Source organism: Manis javanica, chromosome 10 (genome assembly GCF_040802235.1).
Source record: "Manis javanica isolate MJ-LG chromosome 10, MJ_LKY, whole genome shotgun sequence".
Classification (NCBI taxonomy): Eukaryota; Metazoa; Chordata; class Mammalia; order Pholidota; family Manidae; genus Manis; species Manis javanica.
In genome coordinates this window covers 11,672,830-11,695,838 of record NC_133165.1, presented here as the reverse complement: position 1 = coordinate 11,695,838, position 23,009 = coordinate 11,672,830, and the positions used below count along the sequence as shown (strand labels likewise).

The window sequence follows — 23,009 nt, the reverse complement described above, 5'->3', positions numbered from 1 at the left end:
CCCATCGTTCCAACCACTACCATCAAAAGTGGGTTTGAGGTATGGGGTGGAAACGGGTTTACTAGGCAGCTGTCGTCCTTGGCTCCGCTGTAGTTTCCTCTATGAGCTGCTCCTTCATTGGTCTACAAGTACTCTAGAGCTTGAATCATATGTCTTTCATTTAAAAGACACCGAAAGGTTTTCAGGGAATTTAGGGCTCCAAAGACGCGTATTTATAAACAAGCTGACTGAGCTCTACGACACAACTAAGTTTACAGCTAAGAGTTGTTTGTATATTTCCTCAAGTCAGCAAGGCGTTGCTCTTGCTGCTGTGAATTATTTTTAAAACGACCATTTCTCTTATCCAGCCCGTGTTTATTAGAGAAAGCCAGACTTCCAGAATAACTGAAGGTAAGGTACAGAGGGGGATAGAGGAGAGTTGAAACAGTCAACCCACACAGGAATGAGTGGAAAAGTCGAAGCTCAGCTTTGCAGCAGGGGCGGCCCAGTAACCCGCTAGAAGGTGCCCAGGAAGCACAAGGCTGCTCCCTAGCCTGAAGCATGGTCCGGATGCCCCAGGGCACTTTCTCACCTGCGTTTCCTTGGCCTATTTCTTATTTTTAATTAATTAAAGCCGAGGATGCCAGGCTTGCAGTTCCCACACCTTGATTCAGTCTGGCTTTCTCCAGGATTGGAGACACGAATAGCCGGGTTTTTTTTTTGAGATCTAGCAATTCGTTGCTGGTGCCAGCTGCAGGGCTCGGGAGATAGTAATAGTAGTAGTAGCAGTAGTAGCAGTAGTAGCAGTAGTAGTAGTAGTAGTAGTAGTAGTAGTAGTAGTAGTAGTAGTAATAATAAATTAATTAATACAGCAAAAGCTATATGACTCCAGAAAAAGTGCCAACTCTCCAGTACCTGAGAGAGCTCAAGGCCACGCTGCGCGCGGCGCCACGTGTACTGAGCTTGTGGTCCTTCTGCGGAGAACCGAGGCCGCGGCTCCCGGACCCCGCTCGGGTTCCTCCCGGCCCCATCTGGGTGGTCAGTGCCAACCCTGCGTCTAGGGCAGTGCAAAGCTGCTGCTCTGAGGTGCTCAGGGCTCCACGATTGTTCCTACCCGTCTGCGAACTGTCCTAGCCGGTCTAGAGGGTCTATCGTTGAATCCTGAGCCAGGCAAGAGCCCAGAGAGGGTGGAAACCCCGCACCCATCCGGATGCCCGCCGCAGGCTGGCTCGGCCTCGCCGCACGCAGCGTCGCAGCTGCCGGTGGGCCTAAGGCCGCCGCGTGGTTAACACTGGGGAGATGCGACGGGCGCTGCGACGGCCCGTGGCGAGAAGGGCTGCCAGGACTCTCGAGCAGGGGCCTTCCTAGAAAAGCACAATCCTTAGTCCCCAAATTGTGGGAGTTTTTCACTCAATGTGCCCGTTGAAGAGGCATGTTGCAAATGGCTGCCTTTTCCTGCTCAAGACGCTGAACGCGTGTCTTTCAGACGTGGCGGGCTCCTCGGAAGCCTGAATCGGTCCCAAGGCCACACAGCGTGGCTTTCCACCCCGCGGGGCCGCCCTGCCCTCAGCGAGCGGCCCTCCCCGGCCGGCCGCCCATCCCCTCGGGCGGGAACGGAGGCCTTGGCCTCGCGGCCCGGGGCCACAGCGTCGCCCCCGAGCCTGCTCCTCGCGCGCGCGCCCCTCGCTCCTCGCACGCGCTTAAGTAACTCCACCGCGATTCTTCCAAAGAAAAAATAATTTTAAAAAAAAACATGCTGAAGGCCTTCGTTTTTCATAAACCCGTTTGTGTAAGGAGCCTCTCTTTGGCCTATACGAAGGGCCCTTTGCAGGCACTCTTTCTACCGGGTTTTCTGCAAATATGCAACTATAAGGATAAAGCCGTGGGCCGAGGGGAGGGGTGCGGAGGAGGTAGGTTGGCCCTGGTACAATGCACCCAAGCGCCCCTGGCTCGGCTCCCCTCTGCCACCCGTCGCCAGCACGTCCACACGCCGCTGCATTGCAGAAAGAAAAGCAAGGCCGTGGGCTCATCTGCGCGGAGCGCACCGGGGCGCCGAGCTCCTCCGGGCGGGGCGCAGAGGCCCCTGCACCACGGCCGACCCAGTTAATAGCTGCCCGTGTATCCGGCTTCTTGGGCTTTGGATTAATGTGGCTCTTCCACGTAAACGATTTACGGATGAAATAAAAGCCTTTTAGAGCAATGCTTCCTTTCAAGTTCTTAAGACGCCTCTAAATCTTTCTGGGAGTGAGTGGCCGGCGTGGGGGCGGGGTGGGGACCGGGCGCCGGGCGGCGGCCCGCGGGGACGCCGAGAGCGGGGAGTGGAGGGTTAACTGCTTTGCGATCTCACCCAGCTCTTCCGAAATGCCAGTCCCCTCTCGCGGCGACAATGATTCTGGGTGTCGGGGCCTCGTCCCTCCTGGCATTTGTCTGAAATGGAGCTGTCTGTCTAACCCAGGCCCGGACGCGCCCCGCCAGGGTAAGTGGGGGAAGGCGGGGGTGGGGTGGGGGCGGAGGGGGCCCGGGGTGGAGTTAGTCGCCCGCCGATTTTCATATTCATTAGAACTGGGAGGTTGCCCGAGGAGCCCAGCTGAGTTTCAAGATATAAAAGCAACTTCGGGTGCCCCTTCCCAGCCGGGACGTATTAAAGGGCTCCGAGCCGGGCCGCTGCCGGCGCCGCAGCGCTCGCCTCCCCTTCCCTCCTCTCCGGCCCTCCCTCCTCCCGCCCACCGCGCCCTCCCCCGGCGCTCTCCGGCCTCCGCGCCCCGGGAGCTCCGCGAGCGCCTTCCAGGATTATGGAGTTTCTGAGCGAGAAGTTTGCCCTCAAGAGCGCGCCGAGTAAAAACACTGACTTTTACATGGGCGCAGGAGGCGCATTGGAGCACGTTATGGAGACGCTGGACAATGAGTCCTTTTACAGCAAAGCGTCGGCGGGCAAATGCGTGCAGGCCTTCGGGCCCCTGGCCCGCGCCGAGCATCACGTGCGCCTGGAGAGGACCTCGCCGTGTCAGGACGGCGGCGGTGAGTCTCCTGCGCGAGCCGCGGCCTCGCTCCGGCAAACCCCAAGTGCGCGGACAGATCGGGATGGGCCGGGAGGAAGGAAGGAAGCGGGGAGCGAGAGAGCTGGGGGGCGGAGGAAGGCAGGGGGAAGGTGCGCGTTCGAGGAGTGTTGGCTGCTGCCGACTTCGGGGTGCGGAGGAAGGACTCGGCTCCGGGTTGCCTCCGCGCAGCGCTCCTTCGGCTGTCGAGTCTAGAGTCCCTCTATCCAGGATCCAGGCGTAAACGGATAGGGCGGTAAATAAAGCGTAATTGAGTCAAGACAGCGCGCTTCCTCTGCTAGCCCGCCGCGCTGCCTGGGCAGGAGGAGCTGAAATCGATCACAGCTCGTTAGAGGACGTCACTGTGGCCACGAGTAAGAAAACTTTGGAGCTCCGTTGGGTGAAAACCTTTTCTTTTTTATTGTCCAAGACGTAGCGGTATTTTTCTTTGTGAAGTTGGAGGATTGCTAGAATAGTTCGTGGGCATTTGTGATTTCTGCTTCTTTGGGTTTGCACTCCAACCCCCCATAATTTTTTTGTTAACACCAAAAAACTTTAAATAGCTTCGGGCAAAGAATCTGCAATATAATCGTTTACTCCCGAAGTCTGCATTGTCTCTTTTTCCGACTCCCCATTAAAAGTCACCTAAGAAGGCTTTCGGAATGCTTCTGGGCAAAATCTTAAACTTTGAATGGCCAAGTATCTCAAAGTCAAAATGTTATCAAAACAAACCATTTATCTTTTCTATCTTGTAACCCAATACAAACCTATTTTTTTTCAGATCGCGACAGCCAAAGCAAGTTTACAATTCCAAGAGGACTTTTCCTTATCATTGTATATATTCCACAGTTAAGCTGTAAGGAGCGGGTTGCTTTAAAATAACAAACGAATTAAGTGTGAAATATTTACAACAAGCCTCCCGCCCCCTATTTTAATGGAGGTTCAAAATCTGGCAAGGCATTGGCTCATAGGAACTCATTTTCTAAATAGTCTGTACAGAGTAAGTGTAAAACACGATCTCGTATATTTATTTTATTCAATGTTGCAAGTTTCTTCTGACTTGCAGAGTTAAACCCAAACTAAAGGCGCAAATGATAGAAAAACAGCTAAATTGCCATTTATTTAGAAAGACACAAACAGTTCATTTCTGTTTTTAAAATGCTAAATTTTTGGCTTTCTGGATGCATTTCAGACGACAGTATCTTTATTTTTGGAATTCTTAGACGTTTATATAAAGTTATTCGAATGGGCAGGGTTTTTAAAAAAAATGATTCTCTAATGTCCTGTGTTGCTGCTGGATAGGACTCGGTCATATTTTAAATTGTCGGGAATTCAAAATAAAAGAAGTGGGTGATTATTGATACCTTCCTTCCCAGCTTTTAAACGAACATCACACTATTAGGATGAAGTTAGTAGGAAAGTATTAAGTAAGATGAATGTAGGGAGCAGTCTGCTATATTTAGGGAAGTTCCTGTCTTTCTCCTGAGATGCCCTTAGCCTCACGACTACTTCCCCTCCCCCATCCCTAATTACCGCAGTTCCCCATTTAACTCTGTCCGCAGAGACAAAACCGTATTGTTAATCAGTCACGAATCTTTATATTTAGTTGAACACATTTTTTTTTGCTTAAAAGCTATTAGGCATTAAGGTTATATAGTTATTAAAGTTCAGTACATTTGTACAGTGGTAAAAGCAGTTGTAAAAATACCTTATGAGATCACTTAAAAATAGACAAAAATGAAAAAGTACGGCAATTTCTTGGAAATTACTGGTCTAGCTGGGTTGATTTTACTTTAAAAAATGCCTCCCCTTTCATTATATGCAGCCCATAGGATTCGTGTGCGTGTGTGGCACCATATGATATATGCAAGCATGCAATCAAATCCAGAGGATTCACTCAAATTAAAACACCCCTAAACAGAATGCCAGATGACATCCTTTGTAATTTTTAATAGATGTTTTTATTTCTGTACTTCACGAGGGAAAAATAAAGCCTTCTGTTTCAAAACATAGTTCATGAGTTAAGCATAAATATTACATATTTAGAAAGAACTGCAAATGAGTTTTTAAGCTAAACAAGTCTACGTAAATATTGTTTAGAAACTGATATGAAACTCATTTTTTAGCTTAATAGGTCACTTTTTGAAAAAGATTTAAAATTCAGACATGAATATACAGCTGAAATGTTCTAGAAATAATATAATAAATCTATAATCCATAAGTTTTGTGTCGAAGAGGAAGGTAACTTACGGGAAGAGTTTGAATTTTGCTTTACAGATTTATTTGAAGTGGAAATACTTTTCTTGGGCCATGCAAGTAGCTTAGTTTTGTCTGGTGTGAATAAAGATATGACTTCAATAAATTTGGTTCACTTTTCAAAAATCACGCTCACTTAGATGTTATTTAAAATCTAGAACATCTTTGAATTTGGCTACCTTAGTTTGATTATAAATGATGTTCATAAACATTACATTGGCCCCGAAAGTATAACTGTGAAGTTTGGCAAGTTACATGATTTCCATATACACATTTTTAAACGGTCTTAAACCTGCCGAAGTGGATTAATAATGTGATGATCAAATGACTACTGGCACAGTAAACCTTATTAAGACCACTTTGCTGATGCTGTAAATTACTTCAACCTAAGTCCTTCATCAAAATATTTCACAATCCTGAGAACTGTTATTTTTCCCCATCTGGGTACAGTGAACTATGGGATCACTAAAGTAGAAGGACAGCCTCTTCATACCGAACTAAATAGAGCCATGGACAACTGTAACAGTCTCCGGATGTCTCCCGTGAAAGGGATCCCAGAAAAGGGAGAACTGGATGAACTTGGGGATAAATGTGACAGCAACGTATCCAGCAGTAAGAAGCGAAGACACAGAACCACCTTCACCAGCCTGCAGCTGGAAGAGTTGGAGAAGGTTTTTCAGAAAACCCATTACCCCGATGTATATGTCAGAGAGCAGCTTGCTCTGAGGACGGAGCTCACGGAGGCCAGGGTCCAGGTAGGAGCCATATGAAGGCCTTGGCGGGGTGGAGTGGGGTAGAGGGGAGTGGTGGGAGAATAATTTAAGATTTGCATTTTGCCACAAAGGAAGAAACCGATTTCTCCAACTGAAGATACAGAACAATGTAATGTATTTAGGTAGGTCTCTAAAATACCTTTTCCTTTGCAAATGATTTAGCAACCCACAGAAAACGTAGAATAAAAGAACACTTGAGGGTTATTATATAAGCATAAAATAATGATAATTTAAAAAGAACGATATCATAACATATCTCTGATTTTAAAACTTAAATTTTACAGGGCAAAAACCACAAGACTCATAGCTATCTATTTAATAATACATGTATTTTATTTTGTTTTCCTATTTTATCAATCATTGAGGTTCTTTTTAGATTATATACCAGGTATTGGTAAGTTATTTGTGTAATGGTCCACAAGTCTGTAATTTTATTGAGGTTGAGGTTATAATAAAACAATAAATGAAACAATCTCACAAATTCCCACCTGTTATGTATAGCATAACATATTTTCAGTATACATAATTAAAGAAAGATCATATTAGCTCATTGACAGTTTTCTAGCCTCAGCAGTTGCCAATAGTATCATTCCATTTTATTCTTTTAAATATAAGTAACATATATTTTTTTCAGGGTCAATAGAAATAATGATTTAAAGTAATTTAACAATATAAACTCAATTGTATTAATAAATTGCATTCAAATTATCAACTTGAGTGATTCAGTATACTAAGTTTTTTAATCATTTGAGAAAGAAAAATTCTACCTCTTAGGCATATTTTGGTTTTACTAGAGTTCATAATCTTAAACTATACTGCATTAGTTCCCAAATAACCGTAATTCAGGAGAACAGCCTTTTTCTGTGTGTGTGTTTTTACTACTATAAATGGAAAATATTGAATTTTGCCGTTCCTGTAAGCCCACTAGAGAAGTGAACAAAATAGTGAAAAATTATGTTCTGTGTGGAGTAATAAATATTTCTACTGAAGGTTAAGCCATTGTAAAGCCTTTATATCATTAGAGACAACATCTAGTGGTGCGGGAATAACAAGAGCAGGGTTTTTCTTCAGTTTGTGGAGGCAAATGGTTCCTGTATCATAAGTTCAGGAAGTAAATATATAGAAAGTTGATGCTAATGAAGAATTTAGAATTGTCAAGTATTAAGAGGAATCCTGCATGTGTTTTTTGTCTTGTATTCAAATATTTAAATTCTTTATATTTGTAAACCATAGAAAACTATGTGCACAGAGTGAGCAGCCATGCCCAATGCTTGTTTTCCCCTTAACATTCATCTAGTCCTGATTAATTCTTGCCTTAAGAATGTGCACAAGGAGCCAACCTGAACCTAATTTCCTTGTTTCCCTTCCTGCTTTTCACATCAGAGTGGTAACTGGCAACCATTTTAAGCAGATTGTCAAGGTCTTTTTTTAAGAGAAAAGCATCTTATTACTAAATTCCCGTAGTATGCTCCTGGTGCCTATTTGTGGAGACAAGAAGAAAATATGTTTTGTTTTGTTTTGCTTTGTTTTGTGTTGATGTTATCTTGAGCCCTGGGCAGAGTGGATAATACACGCTTACCAGCACTGATCTAAGAAACCATATTGAGCAGGTAGCTTTCTTTGCTTTGTTTTAAGTGCTGAAAGCTCTTCAGAATGTCATTTAAATTTGCAATACATGCTTATTTCTTAGACTGTGCGTAATGTTTCTGTAAGTGTGACAATAAAAATATAGAAGGTTAGAACTGAGTATGAAAAACTGAAAATTTTAATTTTAATGAAAGGCTTTTTACAATTTGTATTTTTACACTTGGTTTCCAGTTTCTTTCTTAAATATTTTATATTCTGAACCTAGTTCTATAAAGACTAAAGAGCTTCTTGAAAGCTGCTTGTGTGACATATACTCAAAAATACCCAATTTATACATATTGAATATAATTTTCTCTATCTACCTTTAAATACATTAAAATACTAAAATGTAGGTTCCAGAGAGCTACAAATGTGAGTTAGCAAATATTTAACCTTCTGAGGAAGATGGCTGCTATGATAAATATATTAGTGTGTAATTAGAGAAATTTGGACAATTAGTGACCCTATAGAGGCTGCACCAACTCAAAGGCTTTCTTGACAGGTGAATATTACTGCCCTATTTCTTTTATTGTTTTTATTACTTGTAAGTCATTTAAATAGGTGAAATGAATTTGAAGGTTTCTGCACATTTTCTATAAGGCAAGAGAAATGTTCTAAATGGTGTAATTTATGTAAGTACAATTGTATATTTTAAAACCAGTAGTTCAACTTAAGATGATTCCATTTTACGTATAGTCTTTATTGTGCTCAACATAATATGTAATCTAAATATTTTTTGTTTCTAAAATGATCATGATATTTCTGCTGGTGCCTTATATTTTAGATATTTTAGATGGAATCTTTATGTTCAAGTTTTTCTAAGATTATCTAAACATGGGTACAACCCAGAAGAGTCTTCACTTTGTGATGTGTTTTGAAGATAGTTATCTTGACAGATGCAGATATTAATTTGGTTATAGATTGACTGGGTTAATGGTACATGTCCCCAAACTAAAAACTTATGTCTTCCAGACTTGCTGCATTCTCTGAGAGGAGGATTATCTATGATAATTTGGAGATATAAGGAGTCTTCAAGATCATATAACCTGATTACTTTTATTTTTCATCAATGAAAAAACAGGCATATTAAATAAATTTATTTAATTAATTTATTTATTAAATGAATTTCTTGAAAGTATCACGTCTATTTCTATACATTTATATTGCTTCATGGACATATGACTTTATCATTTCAGGGTAAAAACAAAATAAATTCATGGATCCTTTTCTGACATAAAGACATTTCTTTACTAGTAGTTTTGTTGACTTGGTTTACCTTTCTGATTTGAAGTCTTTTAACATCCCATTTGCATTATCAAATATTCCTTAGCTAAAATTCTACTTTTGTTTTTTTTGAATAATTAGGTTTGGTTTCAAAATCGGAGGGCCAAGTGGAGAAAAAGAGAACGTTATGGCCAAATACAACAAGCCAAAAGCCATTTTGCTGCCACATATGATATATCGGTTTTGCCAAGGACTGACAGCTATCCTCAGGTATAGTAAACTGTACAGAATACTGACTGAGAAAAGCATGTGTGGTTTGTGTACTCTTAAAAGGGCTAGAATTAGCTTTGTTTTATCTAAAATAATAGTTAAGATGGAAACTTTTGACCTCCAGGAAACTTTTTCCATGTTAGTTAGCTTTTTATTTTGCTAAAATATTTATTCTGTTATTGTTTCTTCCAAAGCCATTCATTTTAAACCATTTGAGGGTCGTTTACTTGCTATGCACGGCAGGAGCTGAAGTAGCATCATTCAGTAGCATGTCTTTTCATTACTCTACATATTAATTATTCAGACTTATTCCTTTGTTAACTTTTAAAACTAGATGAAGCATTGCTCGGCATACTATTTCTGTGGTTAATGTTTTATACAACAATGCCATAACCTAGTGTCAAATATACTCTCTGAAACCTTCAGTTCCACCTAAAAATATCTCTTTTCCTATATTATCTTTTTGACTTTGAGGTTGTGTATTGTTTCAAGGAAACATTTGTTACCTAAACAGATGCAGAATTAGTACTGAACATAATTTTAAAAATGTATCATGTCAAAAAATATTTCTATATATAATGGGAGTTCTCATCTCATTTCAGAGTATTTAGAAATTCTTCCGATTTTTCCTTTTAATTTAGAGAGTTTTCTTTTCTATACTTTGTGATACATGTAAATAAAATATATTTTGTTATTCTAATTGAATATTATTTTTTTCTAATACTAAATTGCAATGTTCAGATACATTTATATGTATTTATAATGCTCAGATACATTATAATATATTTGATATTTGGTAAGGGTTACTTGTATTATAAGAAACAAGCAAACTGTTATTTCATTATTATTGTTTAATGATAAGCATTGTAAGAGACTACTTTGAAAGAAAATCTGCAATATATATGCTGGTAGAATATCTTGATAGTCCAATGACCATTCACTGCAGCCCCAAACTTAAGGGTATTTATTTTCTTCAACTATAAATTCATACCCTGTGAGTGTGAAATGTGTCCTTTAATTTTGTGCAATCCTTATGTTTTGATGCCTTTTATGGTCCTTAAGAACCTATTTTGATAACTATCACTCCCCCAGGTAAATTCAGCAAATTTATTAATGTAATATTGTATGTGAACAAAAGCCTTAGAGATCACCTAGTTCAACTCCTTCATTTTAAAAGTTAGCAGTTTCAGGTGAGTTAAGTAATTGGTCTGTAACCACACAAGTGGTTCCTTTCAGGACAGTTTGTCTCTAAAGGGCTTCTAAGGCTAAGCCCTGCCACTGCGGTTTGCAAGAAGACCCATATTGTGGGCGTCTTTTGAATAAATGCCCATATCTACCATAAGAAGATCTTTTCTCTTTTAAAAAATTATCTTAAAGTAGTTCCCATATTTTTTTCTCCTGTTGAAAGCATGTATATAGTCCTAATTACTTATCATCACAGGGCTAATGAAATTTTACTCACCAAGTATTTTTGAGCTCCCTTGTTGAGTTTTAAACAAAGTGCTATGAGGATGTTTTTCCTCTAGGCTGTAAGCTTCATGAGAGCAGGCACTGCAGTGTTTTCCTAGTTGTTGACATGACAGTAGCCCTTACTATATCAGGCACATATGTCAACACCTTTAATCCTCACAGCAACCTTCCTCAGTAGGTGTTATTTTCCATGTGAGGAAACTGAGGCACAGAGGCGAGATATTTTCTCATTTTCACTAGTGATGAAACCCAGATTTGACTGGATCCCAACTGCAAGATATTAACCCTCACAGTAGACCGTATCTCCTGGTAAATATGTTTGAATGATTGACTAACTAATAAATTACTACTGAAAGAACATAAAACTTAAGTTACATTATTTGTGTCTGCATTTTAGTCCAGGGAAACAGAGCATGTACTCAGAACCACTGAAATAACGATAAAAACATAATGGAGACGGCATATACGTCACGTAATTTTGGATGTGATGACTTTACTTGACTGTGATGACTTTAGAAATGATAACGTCACAAACTATGAACTCCTTTCAAGTAGACTTTAAACAGTCTTACTGATCAGTCTATCCCATAACACTTAATGATGATGTCTTTTTTTGCACCTTCTTATTCCAATCTTCATTTCTTTCCTTGTAAACCCCCATTTCTGTTTTCCACTTCTGTTTCTTACTCTTGGTTCCCTTTATCTCAGACTTCCCTTTCTTCACTATAGCATAAAACAGTTACAATAGTGTCTGGTGCCAATTAGGCTCTTTATATAATGTATGTACTGACTATTCAGTCACCCTTTGTTCCTAGGATTCTCTCGCCATTGGGGCACTGGGCCTCACAGCGTTAGAGACTGTAAATTAGTGTAATGAGGCAGCCCCGTAGCTCAAGCAGAAATGGTACAATCAAATTATATATTTGGTAGTCTTTTTTACCTAACAATGGACTAGTTAAGAAATTTCTCCTCATGTATCATGGAAATTTTATACTAGTTCTCTCTGTGGCTTCTCCATAATTTATGTACATTGTTTAGACCACCTCATAATTTAAGGTTGGGAGCACAGAGATTATATGTTGAAGTTATTTTGACAGTGTCATTTGTCAACAACAATAAAACTCACAAATGTAAACACTGTAGTGCTTTTCTATATTGGTAAGTCATTTATTGTTTCATTGCCAAAAATTTGCAATCAAGCGTCCCCTACTTCCTACTATAGGTATTGGTTAAAGCCAGGAAAAATTCTGTTTTAATGTAAAAATATGTGGTTGACTTTTTTAGTTTGTTTGAAAAAAAAAATTATGCCAAGATCATGTCTCTCAAGCTTCAGCCTCAAGGAAACATTTTTTTACTTAATCCTGTGGCTTGAATTTATAATGGAAAAAATAGGAACCAAAATAGAATCCAACAACTCAATGCAGTAAGACCCCGAATTTGGTTACTGTTACTAATCACAGAAAAAAACATTATTAATTAAAAGAAAAAGCTGGAAACTAGAAAATGTTGGAAACAGGACAGAAATAAAGAATTAACAGTTTTGCAGGAAAGCAAAGGCATACACAGAGATGCATGAAAAACAGAGATGGTTTAGAAAATGATGCCCTCAAGCCTGCTCAAGGTGTATAATAATCTTACCTGACATAAAGATGCTTGTATGTACATAGCATTAATGTTTATTTATGAATATTTTCTAAAAATATTCTTAATATTTTCTTTACATTGGTCTTCATTACATTTGAGTAGTAAGAGCCATATTGGTAAAAATAACTACTAGTTAAGGGCTAATTTTAAGCCAGCCTCCCTTCTTAACAGCCATGAACTCATTGACTATAAGCCCAAGTTTGTTTGAGCTCAGGAGTCTAAGGATCCCTATACAACATTATCTCCATAACCCATCACTGAACAATGGAATAGTTCAGTTTTTACCCTAAAACATTAAATCACTCTGGAAAGCAAAAGTGTTTCCATTTTATAAATAAGAAAATAAAATGATATGAAGCATTTAAAAATGTAGACATTTTTTAGACTGTTTTCAGGTATTTTTCTTTTACTCTTATTTAATAGCAAGCCGTGAGAGGTGTGATGTCAGTGGTAATATACTTCAAGGTAGAATATTTTGATGTACTGAAAAATAAGAATATATGTAACAAAAAAACCTTTATTTTGACTCAGAGTATCAGTTGCCATTTGGCAACACTACAATTTAGATTCACTAAACTAGTTGATGTTCTCCAGTGCACATCATAAAAAGTCATTGCTTTTTCGATTTCCCTCTTCTCTATCCTTCAATCAGCCCATCACTTGGAAATTGAAAGTGGGGAGGGCTGCCTATAATGATGGCCGCCCCATTTATTATTTAAGGTATCTAAAAATTTCAGTTGTCATTTACCTTTGTATCACCACAGTATTAAACAAATTATATACACAATGAATAGATGTGGAAAAAGGACTGATTCACTTCAGTGTTCAGGAGTACATTATAAACCCCAAATTAATCAGTTTTCAATGAATACAGCTGATTTCGGAATCTTCACTCTTAACCATCTCTGTGGTCTCAAGCAATTTACGTTTCTTCTTTGCATCTGTTTCCTCTGTTAAGAAGAGTAGACAAGGAGGATTTTGCAGAACCTTTCAGCTTAATTATTTTTTCTTCCAGAGTTATTTGCATTTTATCCAACAAATACATGCTAGATCCTGTTTCAGGCATGGGGGTTATACAAATGATGCAGACAAAATCTCCTGCTTTGTGGACCGATTAGAAATTTGGTGATATTTGTACCCAATTCTTCAAACACTTCTTGATACGCACTAAATCCAGCAGAGCAAAAAGACCTACATGATTTTGTCTTCGAGTTGAAAAAGGAAGCAAATATCTATTGACATTAGACGCTAATATGTTTCTAACTTATGAAAAAACCAGAGTATTTTTTAAATAGTTGTTTTGGTGAATATATATATTATTAAGGCATAAACATTTTCTGGAAGATTATAGCCAGGCTTCATTCCTACAAGGATTCCTGCCTATAATTCCTGACGTTGGATTAGGTTTGGATTACATGTGAATTAACTACTTTAGTAGCTGGGTAACTTTGGGTGTGTCTCTTGACTTCCTTGGTACTCAGATTCTTTGTCTGTAAAACGGAGGTATTGTTAGAGCTACACTTGGTGGTGGTGGTGGTACGGATGATGATGACGACTATTATCATTATGTTTTTCTGTTATGAAAAGGACTGCATTGGTTTCCAAATAGTCTGTGGAGCTAAATATTGGAACTTGAAGAGGGCCAGGTGTTAATGTACGAGTGTGGGCTTCACAGTCCAGGAGAAGCAGGTTCAAATTGACTCTTCTCTTTAATAGATTTTAGATTTTGATAAGCAAATTAACCTCTAGGAATGTTTCTCCTCATTTGTGATATGAAGATGAAAGTTAAAATGTTGAGGATTATACAAAATTGTGTATGCAATTGCCTAGAACATAATGAATGCCTAATAAATAGTAACAATTCTATAATAACCTTTGTCATTATTCATTTTTTTTACAGTAGAGCATTAGCTAAGTGGTTTGAATGTTCTCTTTTGTTGTACTTTTAAACTAATCCAATCTGTGAGTAAATTTAATATTTAGAGCTCTAGGGAGAGATCAAATTCATTTAAATATACTTTTATTTTTAATTTAGGACAACCAAATATGGTAACTTTAAGAGAGTTTGAGTATATTCTCAGTCCACCAAAATTATTTTCTCATGGAGAAAATATTTGCATCAAAAAATGGATTGAAATTTCTTCCCACCAACATTGTCAGTGAGGTTTAAAAACAATTTAAAGGCATCTGAAATATTTTTTACTTTTAGGGGAAGTATCATATTTTTATCATTGTTAATCCTTTTCTTCCAAAATATTTGAAGTAAACCTAAAATCTTTAAAAAGTGATGTTTTTTATAATGAATATTCTAAAATCTATGAAAGACCCAATGAGATGGTCATAGTGACACAATGAAACCTCCTTTATGATGAAGAAAGGGACAAAAATGTTAACGTCATTAGGTCAACAAGTAAAATTTCTCACTGACGAAGCACAAATACTTAAAGTCATAGAAGAAGCATGTGATAGGATATCATTACTCAAATAAATATAGTTTTTACAATGAATGAAGTGATTGACATGTACAGAAATATATGCATTTCTATAAATGTGTAAAGAACGTTTCATATAGATGTATATATTAGAATAAGTTTTGTGTAGCATGAGGCAGATTTTGACACCTGTCAGTGTCAACTAGGTCAAAGTGCACCTAGACACAAAGAGTGAATAATTTTTATGTTGCTAAAAATACACACACTTTAAAGAGATAAAGAATATCCTCTGAAAGAAGTACATTCAGATCTCAGATTATAAAAATAGACTTGTTTTTTTGAAAAATGTAATATTTGAATTTAATGTGATCTAATGATTTTACACAGTAATAATTATTTAGCTGATTTATTTATTTTTTGCTTTTGCTAGGTGACCATTGTTAAAGCATTTTGAATTTAACTGAATTGGTCCATAAGTATTTTATGTTTTAAGAGAAAAGAGTAGATTGATAAATTGAGTAAATTACCAAATTAAATATAAAAATAAGTTATGGAAGAACTGGGGGAGAAATTAAGCCATGAAAGCCTTGGAATTCCATGAGAACAGACCAGTGGGTTAAAATCTTCAGTTCACACTTTTATGTTAGTTATTAAATAATATTGAACATACATACGTTAATACAGGATTTTATATATGCTATATTTATTAGGCCTCATGGTCTATGAATTTTTTTTATTCTGGTTCATGGATTTTAAGTAAAAAGAAAATTTTGCACAGTTGATTTAAAATCATACAAAAAATTCCAACTTTATAGTTAATACAAATACAAAATGAATATAATTGGTAACTTTACTCAGGATTTTAAGAATAAATTAAAAGCTCATATATGACACCAATTAGGAATATCTATGATTTAAAATACTCGGTTTAAATTAAAATATTTACATATTTGAGTTATGTTTTGTTACTAATTTACAAGGAAAATTTTATTTATATTTTAATCTTTGTTTCTTATAAGTGAATTTTATTGGGAAATAGTGTCATAAAAATGAATCAGCAATAGCTACCATGCATGTATTAAAATAAGTACAGGAAAAATAATGTGACAAATATTTGAAAAATCCTCCATATGATAGTTTTTGCTGGATAATAATAAATAAAATAGCAAATACAGTGTGTTATTATTTATTCCCACCTTAAGTGAGTTGATTGGAAAGTTTCATTTGAAGGCATAAATCTTTTCAATGATCCTAATTACTGTAAAACAGAAGAACATATATGCTTTTATTTTTCTGTAAAGCAATTTTCTTCTCAGATTATTGGTCTCAATGACTTACACTGAAGTAATTTTTTTTAATGGAAAAGACACTTTTCCTTCTTTCAAATTTCTGTACACATTTCAAGTATGGACTTTTATTTAAAAAATCAAAATAATGATGAGTATTTAATATGTGACCATTTTCTTATAAATAAATTCTAATCACTTCAACTCAATACTACTATGTAGTGAACATATACTTTAGCAATTTTTGAAATGTAAGTTGATTCTAGAAAATCTTAATATTTATATATTTTCTTAAAATTGTTCAGTGAAAAATAAATAGGCACTGATGAAAATTTCTCTCTAGGTGGTACCTAAATGTGCTCAGATTGATCTTTTTACTGCATGAATAATTCAGGTTGCAATTTTTCACTGGTGGCAAGTGAGATTTATTCACTGGTAGCAAAAAGCATGTAGAAAAGCACATACTCTTTCTCCCTGCCAGCCATCCTACTGATTTAGTTACTAGAAAAGTTCATGAGATCCTAAAGTTCATCAAGAGCTAAAAATACCTGCAATTACTAAGCATATGATTCTTATTAATACTTTATCACCCTGAATTTTAAAGGAAGGGATATGCTAGTAAAGAACATAATGGTCTCTTAAAAAATTCAACTGCCTTAGTTTAAAGTGATGTTTGCATTTTATAAGGAGAGAAAGAAAAAATCGGGTAAATTGAATTATATAGTGATAATGTGGTAATGATCTACAGTATGTACCGAGTAATTACAGAGTAGCCAGTATATGTAACATTCTATCAAAGAAGGAAAACCAAAATCAACTTTTGGATTTCAATGCAAAAAAGCTATTGTTGTATTATCATAACTATCTTTGTGAATCTCTGATCTCTGTCTTTGGAAAGTAACCTTTAACTCCCACAATGAAGTGTATGGGCACGTGATATGAGGGTAGCATGTGTGTAGCATGATGTATGTATGTGGTGTGTATGTGTTTATACATACAGATGATGGTGTCAGATAGACACAGTCTGTATATAGATGAATAGGGTTAAATACACTTAGTAGAAGAATATTGTTTGGTTGGTTTTAGAGATGCCTTAAAATTAAACAGCAGTTGTTACTCATATATTTTCATGTAGTTCAGTATTTCTATTAAACCCAGATTAAATTCCATAGACTAGCATCTTCTAAATAGCACTAATATTAGGATATAGAATATAAAATGCTCTCATGAAACTTTTTTTTAACATACCTATCATACTACTTTACAACTAAAGCAAAGGCTAACAAGTTTCTTTAGAAGGTTTTTAAAAAGTATAGAAAATTACTGCTATAAAATCAATAAATATATTAGAAATATACACCAGGTTTGACACACTAAAATCTTCTTTGTAGTTTTGGTTACACAAAGAATATATCTCTATCAAGCTTCTAAGGTGAAGGTAAATGAGATTAATAATTTCTTATCCATATTTACCATGTTACTTCAATACCTGAAAATATATATCCATAATGAAAATACTGTGTGTGTGTGTGTGTGTAAAACATGAATGTGAAATGAATATGATTTTAGTTTAGAAAGACTCAGACAAAAAAACCTAACTTTCTTCCAAAATTCAAAGACGTGGATAATTAAGTGTTAACTTTTATTTGATTAGAAAAACATTAAAGGGCAAATGTTCAAAGTGGAGTGTAGTAAGTCAGCTGAACTTTCATTCATGCTAATGGGAGGTAGTTGGCTCTGTTCCCTGGACAATGCTTTGAACATACCCCTAGAACTTTAAAAAACCTAGCTAAGCACATTAAAATGGAATGTTTTTAGATTCTACACTCCTTTTAAACAGAACAAAGAAGAAAAAATATAAAGACAGGCTGTCTTTTTTTTTTTAACATACGTGAAAGAAGGATGTGGGCATTATTTAATAATGTTGCTTCTGGGTTGTGAAGCTCTGAATATTATTCAGTTAAAGGCCCACGAAAGACCCCCCAAATTTTTTGGTCCTGGGCCCTGTTACTGTAGGTGCCAGAAATAGTCCGAAAAAGAAAAATCGTGCCTTCTTTCATTCCTAAATTTAACAGCAAATATAATATTTCTTACAGTGATTCAGAGAGTGGGATTTTTATATGGCTACTCTGTTGACAAATAAATATGCAGTATGAAACAATTTGAATTGTAGGTTCTAACAAATAGTTTTAAAATGACCACTTATAAAAGAAAAGAATTGGTGGAGGGATGGAAAAGCCCGCCCTGACAGCAGTAGATTTATTAAACCATAAGCTCAAACAACTCTGTTGTTTAATCATGTATGGCATTCAGATACTAACAGAAGTAGATGGTGTAAAACAAAGATGGTACCTGCCAAGTTTTTCCTACAGTGATCAGACTGCATCTAGAGTGTCATTCCGTTGTCCACACCAGATGTTGATAAGGGAACGAGACTGCGTTGATGCGGTCTGGAAACCATGTCACATGAGGAATGCTCAAAGAAATATTACACAGCTGTGATGGTGTAATACTTGCCTACGATATTTGAGGATTTTCACATGTAAGAAGGATTACACATGAAATTGAAGCAACACATAGAGGAAGATAATAGCTCATTTTTTTACAGTGATATCCAAGAGGGAATGGAATGTTTTTAAACAGGTGAGCTGCTTATCACAGAAAGTGAACATAATAGAAAGTGTACAGGGTTTTTTTTACAATTGGAAGGAAGTTGGACTTCAGTAGTGTTTCCTAATTCCTGGCAATTTTCAGAATTGCATGTATGTATTATTATCATTGCCATTATTTTAACAGATTCCCTGAGGCACAACCCATGCTAATGAATCAGAAACTACAAGAAGATGGATCTATGATGGAGAATAAGTATTACTAGAAAAAAAATACTACCTTGAGAAATACAGTTGCTAAGGTCTAGATAGGTATTTTTCATAATTTCTGTTGAGATTATATAGTATGGTGAGTCTAGAGTTCATATCATGAACAAAATTTATATATATTAACATAAGTTGCCAATAAAATCTCGATTGCATCTGCAGGGTGGATCAGTTCAAATGTCATATTCTTAGAGACTTTTCAGTCATTTAACAAATGTTTATTAAGCACTTATCATGTGTTAAATCGAAGGATGAGGATTGTAAATTGTCAGCGATTATTGAAGATTTTGCTTTTGGAGAGTGAAGCCTATGAATGTTCACAGAGTTAAGATTATGAATAAGTAAATAAGTAATTTTAACTCACAAGACTATTTTTTATATCGTTGTAACATTGTTAAGATTTCCTGGGTACAGATTAGAACTCCACCATTAGATCTATGTAATCTTGGGTGAAGTTCCTAAGCAATCTATTCTGTTTGTAAAAAAGTTTAACCTTCTAGAAAATGGTAATAGAAAAAACAAACACCTTTTAGTGTGTTGAAATTATTAGAAGACTATATAATGCATTTAATATAGTGTCTGATATATAGTAGTTAATTGATGACCATTAGCTATCATGAGTATGATCTTTCACCATCATTGTCAGATATTTAAATATCCAGAGGGAATGCCTCAGTGGAAACAAAACCTCAATTCACTGGGGATATTATTTTTATGATTTGCATCTAACTTTCAATATAGAAACCAGCTAGATCCCAAAAGTCAAATGAAGACATGTCAGACTTTTAAAAATGAAAGAAATATATGTGTGATAGTATCACTGCCTGTGGGAATATGTGGGTATCTTCTAGAATCCAACTAAAAATTGCTGTAGTAACCTGCTTTCCTAATCTGTTATGTTCAGAAAACATTTCAGTTTGTTAGAAATTCTTTCACCAAAAGTACTGCATTTACGTTGCTTGATCATTTCCAGATAAGTCTTGATCAAAATAAAAATATTTGCCCATGCCATGGAAACTTGGAGAATTTCTTTTCAATTTATAGGTAAATTAACATTAATTCTTTTAGGGAGAAAATACTTTCCTAATTTACATTTATACATTATCACCCTATCCTACCCTTCCCTTCCCTCCCCTTTTTCTTTTTCCCTTTATTACCCAGTTGTTAAATGTATTTCTCTGCATTTGGAATTCGAGTAGATGATTTTAATAATAAATTCTAGCAACATTATATATAAATTGAGTCCTTTAACAAACATAAAATGTAAATAATCTTTCTCTACCACTATTTTGCCTTTCATTTTTTTTTCACAAAAAAGCAAGTTCACTTTCATTTCCTGAAAGCCCGTTTGTCAGACATGTGACTGTGGTTTTTGCAGTGTGGCACAATGTTTGATTGAATGTCAGAGGAAAATCACCCAGATCAAGTTAGAAGAGCTAGTTTGACAGAGTAATGACATTAACAGCCCTTCTTGTTGGTTTGAGATACATAACTCAGTAATCGCTGGCACCAATCATTATATTTTGGCTATTGTGGGATACATAGAGTAGAATGAGCCAAAACTAAAACAGCATAGCCCATGATGATTTAAGGATTAATAAAATATGCAAACCATTATGCATAGCTATAGATATATATCACAAACTCAGCATATTTAAGGTAACGTATGTGTATATAGAACCATTTTTAAAACAAAAGTGAAGTAAGCATCTTGCCAATCATCGACTATTGAATCCCCACCAAAAGGATGAAATTAATTATTCAGATTTTCTTATGTTTTGAAACTGGTTAAGCCGTCCTTTTTTGAGTGACAGAGTAGCATTTCTACTAGTGCCGTCTAGAAGATTCATTAACATATTTTCTGCTATTAAGTGAAAATCAGTTGTCTTAGAAAGTGCAATTTAAGTTTGGGTGTTGAAAGACTACACCAGAGGCTATATGTAGTAGACTGGAATCTTTATAAATAAATATAAGAAAGCATTAGTTGTGTATGTGTTGAAATAGTAGATGATTCTGCCCTAATTATCATGAATTTCAAAATGAAAGCCAGGTGCAATAAATATATATATATAATTGGTGTGTTCTAGTTCAAATCTGTTGCAGTAACATTGCAAAAGGCATACAATTTTAGAATTTTATTTTTGAAGGCTACATCTCTCTGCCATGTTACACCGTGCAACATTTTCTTTTGTTCCCTAGCCCTGCCATTTCTCAGGGTTTTCTCAGTAATGCATGTGATCGCTGTTAATTTTTTTTCTTGTTTAGATAGCTGGTCTAAGATACCTCTTATTTAAAATTTTTATCATGCAAATTCTCCCCAGTTTCCCTTACATGCTAGTAACTCTAGAGAAATTTGTTTGTTGGTAAAATTACACTGAATTCTTCCCTGTAGAAATTAATAACATGAAATGTGAATTTCTTGAGCACAAATGATAACTCCACTTTCAGTCTTATATAAGGTGTTATATGGCACTTAAATTATACTCATGATATTTTTGCTAATACTTGCCTATTTTTTCAGTTGTGCTTCCATAAGTTGGTACTGTTCATGTAGAATTCTAAATTTGTTTGATATGTCATACGTCTGTTGCAACCTCACTATAGCATATATATAAATCATAGAATAAATGTTTAAAATACGTATATATTTCCCATATTCACAGACTATATTTATTCAAGACTGTATAGGAAATAAAATGCGATTAAAAGTAAATAGTTTCCAAAATGAATTTGATCAAAAATATCTACAGATCAAACAATCTAACATCAGCAATGGTTTCCAACAAAAACTGTCACAGCGAGTCCAAGTGTAGAACTCAAAGAAAAAAAAAAACCACAGTTGTGTCATTTTGTTCATTAGAAAAATGAAAACTATAAACTTAAAACCATACTTTAAACCACTTTCCTAAGCACATGAATTGGTCATGAATCATAACTAAATCTCTGAGATTTCGCTTTAAAAATCATTTAAAAAAGAATCCTCAGGAGATTGACATGTTTTGAGAGTATTTTATGTGGTCAGGTCTGTGGGTTTGGTGATCTATTGCAACATAACAAACTGAAGAACCTTTCAAATAATTGTTTTTCAGTAATCGCTTTATGCACTCAGGAAGGAATTACAGACCACCTAATAAGAGTAAATGATGAATAGTTAACAAAATCGAGTAAATGCAGTTTAACAAAAGTGAGAACGCATACATGTAACATTTGTTGTTTTATATATTCCAGATTCAGAACAATTTGTGGGCAGGCAATGCGAGTGGTGGTTCTGTGGTTACTTCATGCATGTTACCACGTGACACTTCCTCCTGTATGACACCTTATTCTCACTCGCCTCGGACAGATTCCAGTTACACAGGGTTTTCAAACCACCAGAACCAGTTCAGCCACGTGCCCCTCAACAATTTTTTCACTGACTCTCTTCTTACTGGGGCTGCCAATGGACATGCATTCGAAACAAAGCCAGAGTTTGAAAGGAGGTCTTCCAGCATTGCAGTTCTTCGAATGAAAGCCAAGGAGCACACGGCCAATATTTCATGGGCCATGTAACACACAGTACTCTTATTTTTCTTTTAATGACAAAGTAAAACATTCTTATTTCTCATATTTAAAGGATACCACAATAAGCTGCTGTGTGTGGATATTGCTAAAGGTCAAGATATACAGTGAGACCAGCTTAAATGAATAGTCGTTATTATTTAACATTAAAATCTAAGAATGAACCTATGAAAAGACTAAATAGGTTTACCATCTACCAGTCTCAACAAACTCTGTTTTAGTAGTAAGATATTTTTTCCCCTATTGTATGAGTCAATGAATTATGATCATGCAACTTAAAGGAATAAATGTATTAAACAAATTCCTCTGTTATAGATTGATTTATGTTAGTTCTGTTTAACAAGAAATCCCTTGTAAAATAATACCTGATAAAGGAGGAAATGCACTGGGGAAAATGTCAAGATACCAGAGCTGTCAGGTAAATACTGAAGCAGGGTGTTTTGAGGAGTTAACTGCCATTTCTCCCTCTCTGGCTCCCAGACACAATGGGCATATCCCCTGTTGCTGTGAATTTATCTTCAGGCCTCAAAGATTTTTCCACTCCATGAAAAAAAGAACTCTTCTAAAGTGACTAGCATTT

General features: G+C 36.4%; 1 protein-coding gene across 2 annotated transcripts; it reads left to right on the top strand.

Annotated features, from left to right (window-relative positions):
* The first annotated feature begins 2,084 nt into the window (after positions 1 to 2,084).
* On the top strand, positions 2,085 to 22,736 carry ALX1 (ALX homeobox 1). 2 transcript variants are annotated; one of them, XM_073214161.1, is made up of 5 exons: positions 2,085 to 2,455; positions 2,845 to 2,997; positions 5,721 to 6,025; positions 9,035 to 9,163; positions 22,100 to 22,736. In XM_073214161.1, exons 1-5 carry the CDS (start codon positions 2,341 to 2,343, stop codon positions 22,418 to 22,420), a joined length of 1,023 nt encoding a protein of 340 aa, XP_073070262.1. In that variant the 5' UTR covers positions 2,085 to 2,340; the 3' UTR covers positions 22,421 to 22,736. The 2 variants fall into 2 exon arrangements, with proteins under 2 accessions (XP_073070262.1, XP_017535836.1); XM_017680347.3 differs by lacking the exon at positions 2,085 to 2,455 and having other exon boundaries at positions 2,553 to 2,997; positions 22,100 to 22,735.
* Positions 22,737 to 23,009: the final 273 nt, after the last annotated feature.